Here is a 15,885-nt window from a genome sequence, read left to right on the forward strand (position 1 = left end):
CATGGTGAGGGACCTCAGGGCAGGGGCCATGCCAGGCAGGGCACCAGCAGGCAGGACAGGCCAGGGAAGCGTCAGAGAGCTTGGCAAGCCTCTGGCTCGTCTTCTGGTCACTGCTGCCACGTCAAGCCTCATGAGGACCCCGGCAGTCAGATGCTCCTAGTGTAGAAGCTTCCCGCTTGACCACCAAATGCTCATGGAAGTTGTATGTGGTCAGTGTTGGAAGCATGAGGCTGATGCCTACACTCAGAGAGGCTGACGGCCCACATGGCCTTCGCCTTTGGAGCTGGGCCCTGAAGAGAGAGGGACAGCAGGAAGGAGAGCCTCTTATCAGATGTGGCGTGGAAGGCTGCGGGGTAGGAGGGGAGTGTGGACTCCAGCCTTTTCTTAGGGGTCCCGAGTATGAACAGAAAGCAGCAGGTGCAGTGAGTGGTTCTGGGCCTGGGTCACGTGACCCTGCTGTATGTGCAATGCTAGTGACAGAGCACACGCCCACCAGTGTGCCAGGCCTTTGCTTCCGCCGCTCACCAGTGGGGATTGTGATGGCCTGTGTCCTGGCTTTGCCCGGCAATAGGTTCAGTGGACAGGCACAGAGGCCTTTCAGGTGTGGGATGCTCAAGCTGAGAGGCCAGTTGTGCCTTGGTGTCCCTGGTGCCTGGTGCGCTGGTGGGAAGCCCTCAGACCTGTGAGCGCAGCACCACGCTGAGAACCCCTGGCTGTGAGCAGTGGACCGGTTCTCTCCCAGAGCCCCAGACCCAGCCAGGATGTGTTTCTCCTTGAGTTCCCTTCTCAGCAGGGGCTGAAGATGCTTCTGGGAAGTCTAACCCAGCTGTCCTTTTGCAGGTACGTTCAGTTCCTCAGTGGGCTCTTGTCCGGATCGGTGAAAATGAATGCCTCCCCACTGTTCCTGCATTTTGTCATCCTCCACGGCACCCCCAACTTCGACACAGGTGGAGGTGAGTGTCCTCCATGACATGGCACCTGTGATTGGCTGGCCCAGACTTGGGGCTGGTCCTGGGCCCCTCAATTTAGATAAGCCTCTGCTTTCCTTCCAAGAGGGCCCAATATCTGCTCCACTGCCTCCCTGGCGATTGACTGTGTCCCTCTTCTGTGGTCACAGCGCCATGTTTATGTGGTTGGGCCAAGTTATTTAATCAGGGGAGGGACTGGCGGCCAGCAAGGGTGATCAGAAATACCCCTATGTATATGCATAGTGACTCGGGCAGACAAGCATTGTTCTGGGCTGCAGCCCTGATGGGTCAGCTGTGCAGTTGGCCTTGAGGTCACAAGCCATGGAAGAAGCCCAGTAAGAGAGGCATGAATGTGACCCAGTCTCTCCTGACGCATCTCATGAGCCCATCTCCTCCTTCTCCTTTAAAATGACCCCACAGGAAAGCACACAGCATGTAGATGAGGGTGAGGGCCCTGAGCCCTCTCCTCCCTGTCCCACTTAGATGAGCACAGCACACGACTGGGGATCAGGGCCCTGTCCCCACATCCCCAGTTCCCCAAAGGTGCACAGAGCATATGGCCGAGGGTCAGCAGGGCCCTATCCCTCCTCCCTAGTCCCATGCAGGAGCACATGGCACATGGCACATGGCACATGGCTGAGGGTCAGGGCCCTGTCCTCTCCTTCCCAGTCCCATGCAGGCACACACAGCACATGGCCGGGATTCAGGACCCTTGCCCCTCCTCGCCAGTCCCATGCAGGTGCTTGCTCAGAGGTTTCTATTTTCTCTGAAGTACATCTGTGCCTTCAGGTCCCCCTGGTCATTATGGCCAGAGTGACCTTGCCAAGCTGCTAGTTGGTTTTGAAGCAGTCTGGCTTCAATTCAGGAGCCTTTAGCACCCTTTGGATAAAGGTCAAACTGTGTTGCTCTGCAGGCTTCTGTGGCTCCATGCGCTGCCTTCCCAAACCTCAAAGGCCGCAGGTGCAGTCTCCTGGTCTCCTCATCCCTTTCTGTCTTTCTGATTGCCAAATTCCTGTTCGTTCTGTACCGGTCATGCCTCTACAGACAGTTGTGCCTTTCTTTCAGTGTGCCGGCCCTTTCTGAAGCTCTACCAAGCCATGCAGCCTGTGTACACCTCCGGGATCTAGTGAGTGCTGCTGCTGCTGCTGCTGTGGGATCTGGACGGCTCAGGAAATTGCAGCTGAGCTTCAGCTGCCTGTCCCGCATTAAGAGGGTGGGAGGGTTCAGGTCAGAGAATGCCAAGAAGCCAAAGAAGAGTCCAGTGGGGAAAACCCTCTCGTGGCCCATGCTCCAGCATCACGCCTCGGCCCTCTCTCCTGCCCTGCACAAGTGTCTTTGGGCTGTCACACTAGTTGGCTCCATTAAAGGACATAGGGGCTGGAATTTTGAGGGGGGAGAGGGCCATTTGCTTTTTGGAGTATGGTGGCCCCTCGGTTTTCAAGGGGGATTGATTCCAGGACCCCCTTTGATTACCCAAATCCGAGGATGTTCGAGTGTGTTTTATAAAACGGCATTGTCTTGAACTCCTGACCTCAAGTGATCTACCCGTGTCGGCCTCCCAAAGTGCCAGGATTACAGGTGTGAGCCACCGAGCCCCTGGCCATCATGGTGAAACCCCATCTCAACTAAAAATACAAAAATTAGCCAGTCGTGGGGTTGTGCACCTGTAAACCCAGCTACTCGAGGTGGAGGTAGGAGAATCACTTGAACCGGGGAGGCGGAGGTTGCAGTGAGCCGAGATTGCACCACTGCACTCCAGGCTAGGTGACAGAGCGAGAGTCAAAAAAAAGGCCAGGCGTGGTGGTTCACACCTGTAATCCCAGCATTTTGGGAGGTGGAGGTGGGCGGATCATGAGGTCAAGAGATTGAGACCATCCTGGCCAACATGATGAAATCCCGTCTCTACTAAAAATACAAAAATTAGCTGGGCGTGGTGGCGTGTGCCTGTAGTCCCAGCTACTTGGGAGGCTGAGGCAGGAGAATTGCTTGAACCTGAGAGGCAGAGGTTGCAGTGAGCCGAGATCGTGCCATGGCACTCCAGCCTGGCGACAGAGCCAGACTTGGTCTCAAAAAAAAGAAAACAACAACAACAAAAAACTTGCATTGTATTTTCATATAACCCATGAGCATTCTCCTGTATACTTTAAATCATCTATGGATTACATAACAATACCTAATTCAATGTAAAGGCTGTGAAAATAGTTGTTACAATGTACTGTTTTTTAACTTCTGTTTTTTTTATGGTTGCATTTTTGTTTTTTATTTATTTCCCACAGTATTTTCTATCCCCAGTCAGTTGAGTCCATGAATGTGGAACCCAAGAATAGGGAAGGTTAACTGTGAACATATTGGAGAGAGTCCTATGATAGGATCTCACTACTGTGGTTTTTCTTTCTCACTCCTTTCCATTTTGTTTTTTATTTTTATTTATTAATTTTTTTTTGAGACAGCATCTCACTCTGGCACAATCTCCGCTCACTGCAACCTCCACTTCCAGGTTCAAGTGATTCTCCTGCCTCAGCCTCCCGAGTAGCTGGGATTACAGGCACCTGCCATCATGCCCAGATAAATTTTGTATTTTTGTAGAGATGGGGTTTCACTATGTTAGTCAGGCTGGTCTCAAACTCCTGACCTCAAGTGATTCGCCTGCCTTGGCTTCCCAAAGTCCTGGGATTACAGGCATGAGCCATGTCCGGCTTCCTTTGCATTTTAAACAAAAGGTAGCCACACATCCCCCAAATTTGTACACATTTCTGAGCTTTCTTTGTCTTTTTGTATGTGGACAGGCATTTTATGAAAAGCTAGTAAAGTTAACAAATATTCTCACTACTCACAAAGAGCTATTGTCACGTTTCTGGGTTTGCTCTGGGCCCTGTGTGCACTGATGTCACTCTGGAATTGCACCCGCAGTTGGTAACTGAAACTGTGGCCCCTTCCTCTAAGGCTGCATGGTCATCTCCAAGCTCGGGCCTCTGGAGTTGGACCTTAGTCACTTCAAGTCAGTCACTGACCATGATGATGCTATGAGGACCCTCCATGGCCTGGGAGCTTTCTTTACCTTTTTAGATTCATTTAGATTCTCAGGAATTAGATTCTGGGCTGACTGGGCATTCTGTGTAATTTCTGAGTTTTTGGTTGTACGGTTGCTTTTCTCTACATGTATTCTTCCCACGAAATCATGAAGTTGCATAATGATCTGCCTTCTTCTTCATCCCAAAGCAACGTTGGCCCAGAAAACCCCAGCAGGATCTGCATCGCCATCGAGCCGGCCCAGCTTCTGAAGGGAGATGTCATGGTGAGTGCCCACCGTGGCCACAGATGTGTCCGTGTCCCCACTCTCCCAGTGGTGATGACTTGAAATCATGATTCTGTGTTAAAACAGTAACCCCCACCACCAAAAAAGTACCCTGTAGGAAGAATGAAAAGTAGCTTTTACCTTAACACTGGGGTCCCCCACCCCCGGGCCGTGGACCTTATTGGTCCGTGGCCTGTTAGGAACCAGGCCTGGCAAGCGAGCATGACCACCTGAGCTCTGCCTCCCGTCAGATCAGCAGCGCCATGAGATTCTCATAGGAGTGTGAACCCTATTGTGAACTGTGTGTGCGAGTGATCTAGGTTGCACACTCCTTAGGAGAATGATGATCTGAGGTGGAACAGTTTCATCCTGAAACCATCCTCCACCAGTCCATGGAAAAATTGTCTTCTGTGAAACCAGTCCCTGGTGCCAGAAAGATGAGTGACCACTGCCTTAAGGCATTTAGTTAACTTTCTGAATAAAACTATTTTAATTAAAGGGACGGAACAAATCTTCATTCTTGATTCTCTTTCATTCTAGAGCCCCTTGAGATCTATAACCTGGAAATTAATGTCCTAACTCGGCCACTCACTTCTGAGAACCCCTGTGTTCTGACTATAATTTGCATTCTTCACATGATCACAGGCCTGCCAGAGTGTGGGTGCAGAAATAGAATATTTATGTATCATTGATAGCCAAAGTGTGAAATACAGCTGGTGCAATTACAGCTTGATTAATGATCAAAACAATGATTTCTCCAGACAATTTTGACTCTTGGGTGTGTTGGTTCTTGGAGATTAGCCATTACATTTTTGCCTTTTATTTTTCTTGAATACAAACAATTCATACATTTAAAATAATTTTAGGAAAGTTTTTTATCTGAAACAAGGTAAGCTTTAAAGGCATATGTATGACTTTCAGCATGCATAGAATCATAGAATGTAAAGATTTCATGGCCTTCGAAGACCCACTTCTATAAGGCAGTAGGGTGAATCGAGAATTAGCTTTTCATTGTACTATAAATGCCCTAGACAAAGTTTTTGAGGATTTTCATTAATTTCCCCATAACCCCTAGAATTTAAAATCTTAGCTTAGTGGGTGGTGAACTCCCTACCTTGCTGGTCCTGAATTCTTACAAAAATCAAATCAGCGAGGATTGAAGGTGGAGACTGTCTAAACCCATCCACGCCTGCGGGGTCCCTCTGGGGCCTCCGGGTCTGTCCTGTTTCACATGCTCACCACCTAATTGAGGGGTTCTTCAGGCCTGGAAGGCAGGTCTGGAACAATAGCCAGGCCCAGCCCTTTTCAAGGCATTGAGTAAGCACTTTATAAACATCTTGCCTCCCGTTTCATAGGCGAGAAAGCTGAGGTTTGGGGTGCGTCATACGTTTTTATAGGCCCGTTTCCTCAGCTGTCTATTCTACTGTCCTAAGGAGGAGGACCTGGGCTGGAAGTCTGTCCTCAGCGGTGCTGTGCTGCAGCAGTGGTGTGGCGTCCCTGTTGGTTGGAAGTGAGAGGGAGGACCAGGAGGGGAGAGAGACATCCGCTGTGGTGTTCCCTCACATCCTGTGGTCCAGAAGGCAGCCCTGGGCTTGTTTCCTAGGAGACTTCACCCTGGAGGCTCCTTCTCCCAGGACACTTCCTGGGATCGTTGGACAAAGGGCCTGAGCCTTTATTGAGCACCGGCTATGTTCAGCACTTTACTCCTCCACCCACTCTGGAACTGGGTCCAGTGTTCCAGCTTTAAAGAGGAGGCTGGGCTGGGCGCAGTGGCTCACGCCTGTAATTCCAGCATTTTGGGAGGCTGAGGTGGGCGGATCATGAGGTCAGGAGATCGAGACCATCCTGGCTGACACAGTGAAACCCCATCTCTACTAAAAATTAGCCGGTGGTGGTGGCGCGCGCCTGTAGTCCCAGCTACTCAGGAGGTTGAGGCAGGAGAATGACATGAACCCAGGAGGCGGAGCTTGCAGTGAGCCTAGATGATGCCACTGCACTCCAGCCTGGGCGACAGAGCGAGACTCCATCTCAGAAAAAAAAAAAAAAAAAGAGTAGGCCAAGAGAGGCTGGGGGCCATGCTGGTAGGATTTGCACCCGCCCTCATCTTGTTTGCGTAGTGTTCTACCTGCCCTGGGAGGCAGCATCTCAAGGGCGGTTGCTCTCCGAACCAGATCTTCAGTGATGAGTAGTTATGGCCCCATGGCCCCGTCCCTTTAAGATGACTCATGGGAGGCAGCTGAACAACTCAGTCCTGGAGGGTGACCCTCAGGCTAAGATGTGGCTTCCCCTCCCCCTCACCAACAGCATGGGACAGCCCTCTCCCCTGGGCTGTTTATGGGCTGGTAGCTGCAGGGTCTTCCTGAGACCAGGCGGGTGGGGCAGTCTCCTGGGAAGTGCCTGGCTCCTCTCCTCTCTTCCCAGCTACCTCCTCCTCCTTCCTTCTCTTCTCCCCTCTCTTCTCTCCCACCTTGCCTTTACAAACTTCTCCCTCCTCCTCTTGCCCTCCCTCCTCCTCTTGCCCTTCTTCCTTTTCCTCCTCTCTGCTCCCTCCCTCCTTCCTCCTCATTATCTTCTGTGGCCCCTTCTTCCTACTGTCATTCATCCAGTAGTCTTTTTTTTGAATGTTTTGTGCTTTTTGAGTCCCTGTGCTTGGCTCTAGGCCCATGAGTGAAGTTTTTGCCCTAGAGGATCCTGTTGGGGACATGGGCTTTCTGGCAGGAGGGAACCTGCTTACACTGTTAGCCCACAGAGACCTTGATGAGATGGGGTGGGAGAGGTCACAGGAGGACTCAGATGGATGTGTCCTGTGAGTTGGCTCCAGGTTGGAAGGGGTGTTATTATACAAACAGAGATGCTGCATCCCAGGCTTGAGGCACCCACAGAGGCTGATGCTGTTAGGATGTCTGTCTTGCAAGGGAAGTCGTTGTCTTGGAAGGTTGAAACCAGATTTTGTAGGGCTTACATAGCTGCATATTTTGTTTCGGGAAATGTAGACTTCTGCCCAGTGAAGACCATACTTAGGGTTTGTGAGGATTAAATGTACTCAGTCACATAAGTCTCCCAGGACAGCGCCTGGCAGAGGATGAAACTACATCGATGTGACCCTGCGGCATCACCAGGTCACTTTCCTCTATCAGACCAGACTGTGGCTTAGTCTTTGGGGCAGCCACTGCCTCTTCCCTCTGGAAGAACCCCCAGCACCCCACCCAGCCCACAGGCCCTCTCCCCACCGTGCTGCGTCCTATCCTGTCCCACCCTGTAGTGGGGACCGCAGCCCAAGCGTGTAGTCTGAGTAGACATTACATGCATCTCTGTTGCAGCAGTTGGAATGCGGCTTTGAGTGGGCGGCGTGAGTGGGACTTGGAAGGGGTGTGGTGGAGGTGTGGGTTTGGCACTTGATAACTGAGGCAGGCCCAGGAACAGGGTGGGGCGGGGCGGAGAGTGGGTGAAGGAGGCGGTGGCCTCCTTTCCTCAGCGTCCCACCTGCAGCGTCCCACCTGCAGCCCTTGGGAGTCTTCCCAGTGGCCTCCAGGCCACCCTGGGCTGGCGTTCTCCAGCCTGCCATCTCCTCCTGGTCCTCTGCCCCTCGCTGGCTCTAACCTGATTGGCATTCAGACCGTGTGTCCCTCAGGCCACTGGAACCCGCCAGCCGCCTCGTGCTGCCCCAGCTGATCCCTCCATTCTGTCCCCAAGCCCTGCTGATCCAGCACTGTCCACCCACCTTGTCCCTGACCTGTCAACTCAGGCTTCACCCTTTGGTCTCAGCTTAAACAACAGAGGTGATTCTCCCACAGTCCTGGAGGCTGGGAGCCGGAGATCCAGGTGTGGGCAGGGTGGTTTCTCCTGAGGCCTCTCTCCTTGACCTGGAGGTGGCTGTCTTCTCCCTGTGTCCTCAACTGGGCTTCCCTCTGTGTGTCTATATCCTCATCTCTTCTTCTTACAAGGACACCAGTTATCATTCATTCAGGCCCAGCCTAATGACCTCATTTTAATTTATCTTTGTGAAGACTCCATCTCCAAACACAGCCCTGTGCTGAAGTGCTGAGACCTTCAACCTATGGATTTTGGAGGGACACCATTCAGCCTGTAACAACTCTATTTATTAAATAAACCTCTCCTAGAAAGTTTAGTAAGATTACTAGTGCAGTCAGGTGCCATTGACGGCCCGGCCCCTGTGGCTGTGGTTTGTCACCAGCCTTTATCCTGAGCACGTTCAGCGTGCGGCCTGCATGAGAGGATGTGGTGGACACGCGAGTGGGCAGTGCAGGGCTCCTGTTCCTGGGAGTCTGGGTCCTCCAGGGAGATGAGCGTGCAGATAGCTAGGGCAGGTGGAATTGAGCGTGGCAGAAGGTGCACGGCAGCAAGAGCTGAAGGTTAGGTGGGAGAGACGATTTCCAGCATGTCAGAGAAGGAGTGGCTTCACAGCAGAGCTCACATCTGTGGTCGACCTGGAGAGTAGAAGCCCAGGGTGTCACTGCCAGCGCTCCCATCAGAGTCTGGAGTGTATCTTTTGCCAAAGCCCAGAAATCTCAGTGCTGTTGACTCCCTCTGAAAACGATCTAAGGGAACAACACAGGAAGAAAAAAAATGGGGTTGCACGTTTCTCATTATTGGCAAAGCATCCCTAGAGAGGAGCGGGAGCCATCCCCTCCTCCTGTTCACGCTTCTTCTGGGTGTTCTGAGGGTGTGCAGTGCAGGAGTAGCGCCGGATTCTTCCTCTCCAGCCTCTTCCCACCTTCCAGTGACCCACTCCGCCATGCTCAGCACAGGATGCCCACGCCGCCTTCACTTTGCCCTTCCTTCAGTTTTTCTCTGTGACTGCTTGACGTGCCCTGCTGCAGGTTCACTGAGCAAACCTTAAGTTGAGAAGGCTGCAGTGGGGGAAGAAGTTACAGGGCCTTTTCTGTGTGAAGTTCAGATACGCAGGTGGTTTTATTTCTTTTGGCAACAGTCATGGCTTGGAGAGGACCCTAAGGAGCAGGAAGCACATGTGTAGATTTACACCCTGAAGACTGCATATGTCTCAGTGCTCTCAGTCTGGGTGTTTTCTGAGGCTGTCTGTGTACTTTTCAAGGCGGAAAGTGGCTTCCCAGGCAGGCTAGCCATCCTTCATCCTCCTCCTTCGAAAGGCCTCTTGTCCTCTTTGAGTTTTCCCGTCCGTGGTTCTGGTGTCTGCCTTGCCTGCAGGGACATTTGCCTGGCTTTCCTCATGAGGGCTTCTGCCCTGGGACTTACTGGCGAAGATCACAGTGGTCAAGTTCACAGAGAAGGAAGGGCCAGAGTCAAGTCTACTGTGGCAAGTGACTTGGGAAAACAGAGCCCCATTTGCCACTCCCTGGACTCAGTTACTAGCAGATGGAGCTGCTGCAGGCAACAGCAAAGCTGACCTTGACCTGCTGTCTGCCTTTGCCTGGACACTGCCAGCCCATCCCTGCTCGGCCCCTCCCAGCTGCACGCCTGACCCGTCCCGTCTTTGCAATGTGCTTTTCGCAAAAGGTCAGATTCTTAAGCCTGCTCCTTTCAAAAGGCCAGAACCTCAAGAGGTTTAGTAAATATGGTGTTGTCAGGCAGTGCCATGGGGAGGGCAGCCGAGGCATTATGTAACCCTGTTCAGGAATTCACGTGGGCAGCGGGCCCATCAGGAGTCTGGCAGGGCTCCAGGGACCTGATCCGGCTTGCTGCCTCCCTGGTCTGGCTCTCAGGTCCAGGGTTTATAAACACATGCTTCATCTTGCTGCCCCTGCTTGGGCAAATCCACGGCCACTTGAATTTTGTGTTCATGGTTGCTAGCTCTAGAACCTCGCTCCAGTGATACGACTTGTAAACAAAGGTGTTGCCTGCTCAAGAAGTTTTCACAAACAAATAGTGCTGTTGCTGGTTGTTTCTTACTGAGGGCACTTACTTAAGGCCAGGGAAAATGAAAGTGTTCTCCTGAGACTCTGCCCCAGGAGAGGTTTCTACAGATCTCTGTTGGACGCATCACAGCATTATTTTGTGATTGTCTTTTCCTGTCCCTTTTAGACTGGGCTGGGTCTTAATCCATGCTGTCATCTCAGTATAGTGGATTTGGTTGTGTTTTCATTTGCAGCCAATATTTACCCACCTTTCAATGGCTTTCGATCATGAATTACAATATTGCGAACATCTGAAATCATTTTCAGCTCCAAGTGAAGAAATCATGGTTAGTGTTGGCCCTGCCTGACTTAAGTCTTTGACCTATGGGGCTTAGCTATCTAACTTTTTACCCTCCAACTATGTGGTTGTAACTCATCCTGAGTTCACAGATTCCTTGAGGCCTGCGTAGACAGTTGCCTGGGCCACCAGCGGAGCGTTGAGTGAGAATGTTACTCTTTTCTGTTAGGGATGCTTTGAGGGTTCTGCTCTTTTGCTTAGTAAATTTAGGGGAAGCAGACCTGAATAGGAGCTGCCCAGCAATGGCTGGCATGGGGGGAGGATAGGAACCTGAGTGCTGACTTCTGAATTGGGGACTGGCATTCCTGGGGCTGATACCTTAAGCCTTGACTCTCTTGGTACAAGGCGCTTTTTCTCTTGTTGATGGAGAGTTTGAAATAAAAATACTTATGTGGCCTAAAGTTAAGCAAGTCATCAGCTGTCTTTAAACACTGGATTGATGGATAACTTCTTTGAGAATTCCATGTGTCTGCCTTCGACTTGGTGTACTCCAGGAGCAAATGAGGTCAAGGCAGGGCTCCGTTCCTGGTCACCAGCAACTTGTCCAGTCCAGTCAAGGGCACGGGCATTTTTTTTTTTTTTTTTGAGACAGAGTCTCGCTTTGTCACCCAGGCTGGAGTGCAGTGGTGTGATCTCGGCTCACTGCAGCCTCCGCCTCCTGGGTTCAAGTGATTCTCCTGCCTCAGCCTCCTGAGTAGCTGGGAGTACAGGCGCCTGCCATCGTGCCTGGCTAATTTTTTTTTTTTTAGTAGAGACGGGGTTTTACCATGTTGGCCAGGATGGTCTCGATCTCCTGACCTCATGATCTGCCCACCTCAGCCTCTCAAAGTGCTGGGATTACAGGCGTGAGCCACCGCGCCCGGCCAGGCACAGGCATATTTTTACACCATTAGAAAATAAATTTTGGCGATGGTTTCTGAATTGCCTTATCAGACTAAAAGAAAGCAAGAGTGCTTACAGGCCTTCCCATTGAGATCATCATTCACCCTGTATGTTTTTGAGTACCAAGTACCCTCTCTCTAGAAGCTTATGCCCTTTAAATAATATATTCATATAAATATAACATATCATTATTGGATTTATGAATTATATTAATATGTAGTGCTAATTTAATCTTTATAACAACATAGCCAGGTCAATATCATAATACTCATTTTGCAGTCAGAGAATTTAAAGAGGCTGCAACTTTCTCGAGATCTGAGTGCTCCCAGTGATTTGTGATGTCAGCATCACACCCACATACTTCTGTGGTTGGCTCTATGATAGCATAGTGACAGGCTGTGCGCAGCCTTTGTTGCAGTGCTTGCTATTTCTTATTTCATTTTTCTATGCTACAAAATTGTGACTGCACATCTTTGAGTTGTTATTTTAAATGCACATATTCTAAAATCTGAAGGCAAAGGATCGACATATTCTAGAAACACTCTGGGGAGACCCAGGTAAATAAAGTTAAAGCCGGAGGGATGAAGGGAAAAATATAGACTTGAATCACTCTAATCTTTACGAAATGTTTGCATTACTTTTATATCTTAAAGGGAGGCATTTGGGAGCCCTCGTACCAAGTACCATGTTGATTGTTCTTTCTGCTAAGTGTTACAAGCATAATTCTGATCTCTTGCCATTGGTCTTAAAAAGATTTGTTGATGTAGATAATGCATAATTATTGCACACTGTGGAGGGCTCCTGGTTGGTGAGTGGATTTTGTCTCAAGATCTGACCTGCTGTGTTGATGGTGGTTGCTGGGAGCCCCGAGTTAGGGAAAATCCTGTGGTTTTCCGTGTCTTTCAGAAGAAGCCGGAGTCAGTTCATGATTTGGTCAGGAGGACTGGAGGGGGTGGTGTTTACCTCCCTTAATCAAGAGGAAAGAGGTTTAATATGAAACAGGGAGTGTGTATGATGAGGCCGTTAGGATCTCAAGCCAGCAAACAAAGTTAGCATTAAAATAGGCAGAGAAACCCCTGAAGGGAGGGCCACGTGATTTCAGGCAGCAGTTGTTCTCTGCCAGTGGGATAGACCGCTCTTTATTTCACTGTGGAGCCTTAGGAGTATTTGAAAGCTTGTGCTGTGAAAAATAGGAATCTTACAGGACAATCATATGGGGCCTGGAGAGGAACCTGTTTGGGACGGGCCGATTCCCATCTCCTGCTGCTCTGTACCTCCTGGGCACCGTGGCCTGCCTTCTCCTCCCTTCTGGTATGTGGAGGGAGCTGGGATTGCTGCAGGAGGAGCAGTGTGTTTGTGTGTAGCTGCTATGAGGAGCAGTGGGGGGACCTGGGGGAGCATCCTGGATTCCTGAAGAGGGAGGGCAGGACCTGGCCTGGAAGGAGGCCCTGTGCTGGGCGGAACGGTACTGACGGGAGGGGCACAGTGAGCTGCGGTTGGGGATATTCCACTGTGCCCCTTACGCGGCCCGGCCTGGAGCCCACAGCTCCGTTTTCACCCAGGACACTCCCTGCCTGCCAGGACCGAGCCCACAGCTACCTCCTGAGGAGTTTCCTGACTCCTGTGGGCAGATGCTGGCGCCCATGGCAGCACAGGCTGCGTGAGCTATCAGCTGACATCGTGTTGTTGTTTTTATTTTTTTTAATCTCTGGTTCCCTTAAATATTTATAAAATTTGGGAGTAAGACTGGCTTGAACTGGGGCCTCTCTTTTCCTTTTCCCTTCCCTAACCACTTTTCATTCCCCATTTGCAAGGCACCAGTGGGAAGAAGGCAGACAGGGAGAGGTGGGTGCTATCATCCCTAGCAATGGGGGCGCATGTGTGGATTTACCCCTGGCCAGAAGGACCTCCCTCTGGGGATCTCTACAATATGCCCCAGGTTGAACCATTTGATGGGTGGTCAGTGTAGTGAGTGTGGGGCATGCGGAGCTCAGAGGAGGGGCCCAGATACTCTCAGAACATCCTGGAAGGATCCCTGCAAGGACAGCCTTTGATTGAGTCTTGCTGAGAAGTCAGACAGTCTCAGACAGAGGCAGTAGATTTGTGGCCAACGTGCCATTGGCTGTTGGAAAGCAAATGGAGGCAACATTTCTTCACAATGCCAGTTCTCTACTTGCAAACGCCCTAGTTCCTGGGCCCCTGGAGGCCAGGCCTGAGTCTGAGCCCCATGTTTACAGCACCCCTGGCCAGCGCCAGGCGGTACAAGGGAGACCCAGTCGTGTTTGTCAACAGGGAACATCCTTCCACAGTCTTAATTTTATTTTTTGGTTTATTTATCTGACCCTTTCCTTGTAGATAGCACAAAGGTAAACATCTTCCGGGTCTGCCTGGAGTCACAGCTCCCGGCCTCCTGGGCTGGGCTTCTGGGCTTTTTGTTCCTCTGGTGGACGTTCGTCTGGTTAGGGAAGACAGAGCCCTCCCTGCTGCGTTCTTCTGCATGTTGGTCCGGATCATACCTGCTGCGGTGGCTTCTCATTTACTGTTGTGAGGCATGTGATATTTTAAAGCCATCTTTCTCCAAGAAAAGTCTCTTTTACGGGAACGTGGCTGTCTCTGGTAGTCACTACCCCACAGCCTCGGGGTGGGGGAGGTGCCCACCTGTGCACGGTTTGGTCTGAGAGCAGAATCCAGCCTGTCCAGGGCCTTCGACCCTCTGGGGATTTGGGAAAGTGCCACTACCTGGTGGTCCTGCCCCGATCTCTGAGTGAGGGGTGTCCCTGTCCCTGCAGCTCCCCCAGCTGTGGCCTGAGAACCCTCCCAGTGATGCCAGTGCTGCACACAGTCATAAGAAGCAGGAGGGCCCCAGTTATAAAGGCAGGTCGGGACACTCAGGCTCCTGCTCTGCCCACCGTTCCCCACATGCCAAGCATCGCAAGGAGGGGCTCTACCCTTTGGCTCATTGGCACAATCATTTAGGGTGCTTGAGCTGCACCCTGGAGACCTCATGAACCCCAGCTTGAGTTCAGATCACATCAGGGTGATTCTGAACACTTGTCTCACACAACCCCCAACAGGACCTCTGGACAGTCAGGCATGGGAAGCTAAATGCCAACACCCTCTCTGTCTCCCTCTCTCCCCTCCTCCTTCTTTGTGTCTCTGTCTCTAAATTACAACATGCACATAATCATTCAGGATAGTACACACAGTAATGACCGGCTGCTTCTTTTTGGAAAACAAAAAGCTTTAAGTTGCAACATGGAGCGTTGAGATCAAAGAAAAGCTATCACAATCAGTTGTTAAAGTCTAGAAAAAAGAGACCATGGAATTCCATTTTTCAGATGGTTCCAAAACAGGGCACGTGGTCTGAAAGGGTTTAGGTGTGGCCTCTCTGAGGACTAGCGATAGCGGTGTTCAGAGCTGTGGTTCCACAGGAGCAGCACAGGGAACACACTGAAGCCTCCAGTGGAGCCCCGCACCCAGCAGCAGCAGTGTGGTGCCTCTGCCTGCACCCCAGCTGTCTGCAGGCGCCTGTGCCTCGGGACTGAAGTTCCACTCCAAAGCGTGAACTCCCAGCCAGAGTCCAGAGGGGAGGCCCTGCTGTGATGGCCTCCGCAGAGTGTGTTCCTTGCCGGGAACGTGTGTCCCTGCTGCAGCTGCTTTGTTTTGTTTTGTCTCTCTAACCCAGGTGAAATGCTACCACAAGAAATACCGCTCGGCCACCCGTGACGTCATTTTCCGCCTGCAGTTTCACACTGGGGCTGTGCAGGGCTACGGGCTGGTGTTTGGGAAGGAGGATCTGGACAATGCCAGCAAAGGTGAGGCGCGGAGCTGGCGGCCCTGTGCTTGTGGGCAGCTGCAGTTGAACCTCCTTGGTTGATTCTTTCACTATCCTCTCTACCCTCTTTCCAAAATTCAGCCTACTGACAAAATTGTTCCCAAATTAGGAGAAAGTGATCATTGATCTCTGGGGGAAAAAAATTATGGATAACCAATGAAACTGCCTATACTTTCTGTATCATGGGGCGTCTTTATTGCAGATTTGGGAGTGGTGCTGTACTGGTTGGAATAAAGGACAAAGTCAATCCGTACTTGTTTTTTTCAGATGACCGTTTTCCTGACTATGGGAAGGTTGAATTAGTCTTCTCTGCCACGCCTGAGAAGATTCAAGGTGGGTAGCTTGGTGGAATACCGGGAGGTCCTTGCTGACACTGGTGAAAGGTGCTTGATGGCTACGCTGGGGCTGTAGTACTAGTCTCCTGCCTTTGTGCATATTTGGAGATTTCTGTGATCAATTTTATTTAAATGTAGGATATTGGATAGTGGAACAAGAAGGCCCACTTGTGTCAGTAAGCCCTGGAAGTGGTGTGACTTGCTCACAGCCACTCAGCCAGGAGAGCTTTGGGCATGACTGGCCATTCTTGTAGGAGTAAGGTGGTATTGCATCGTGGTTTTAATTTGCATTTCCCTGGTGGTTAGTGATGTTTAGCATTTTTTCATGTGTTTTTTGGCCATTTGTATATCTTTTGAAAAATGTCTGTTCATATCATT

General features: G+C 50.9%; 1 protein-coding gene across 4 annotated transcripts in view; it reads left to right on the forward strand.

Moving 5' to 3' along the window:
• TNS3 (tensin 3) overlaps positions 1–15,885 on the forward strand; it is a 223,798-nt gene that overhangs the window by 91,512 nt on the left and 116,401 nt on the right. For all 4 annotated transcript variants that reach the window (XM_032758139.2, XM_058445056.1, XM_058445064.1 and 1 more), the window contains 5 exons: positions 841–953; positions 2,034–2,094; positions 4,188–4,263; positions 15,023–15,152; positions 15,440–15,505. In XM_032758139.2, coding sequence (XP_032614030.1) covers positions 841–953; positions 2,034–2,094; positions 4,188–4,263; positions 15,023–15,152; positions 15,440–15,505 — 446 coding nt within the window. The remainder of the gene's footprint in view (positions 1–840; positions 954–2,033; positions 2,095–4,187; positions 4,264–15,022; positions 15,153–15,439; positions 15,506–15,885) is intronic.

Source organism: Hylobates moloch, unplaced genomic scaffold (assembly GCF_009828535.3).
Source record: "Hylobates moloch isolate HMO894 unplaced genomic scaffold, HMol_V3 SCAFFOLD_1, whole genome shotgun sequence".
Classification (NCBI taxonomy): Eukaryota; Metazoa; Chordata; class Mammalia; order Primates; family Hylobatidae; genus Hylobates; species Hylobates moloch.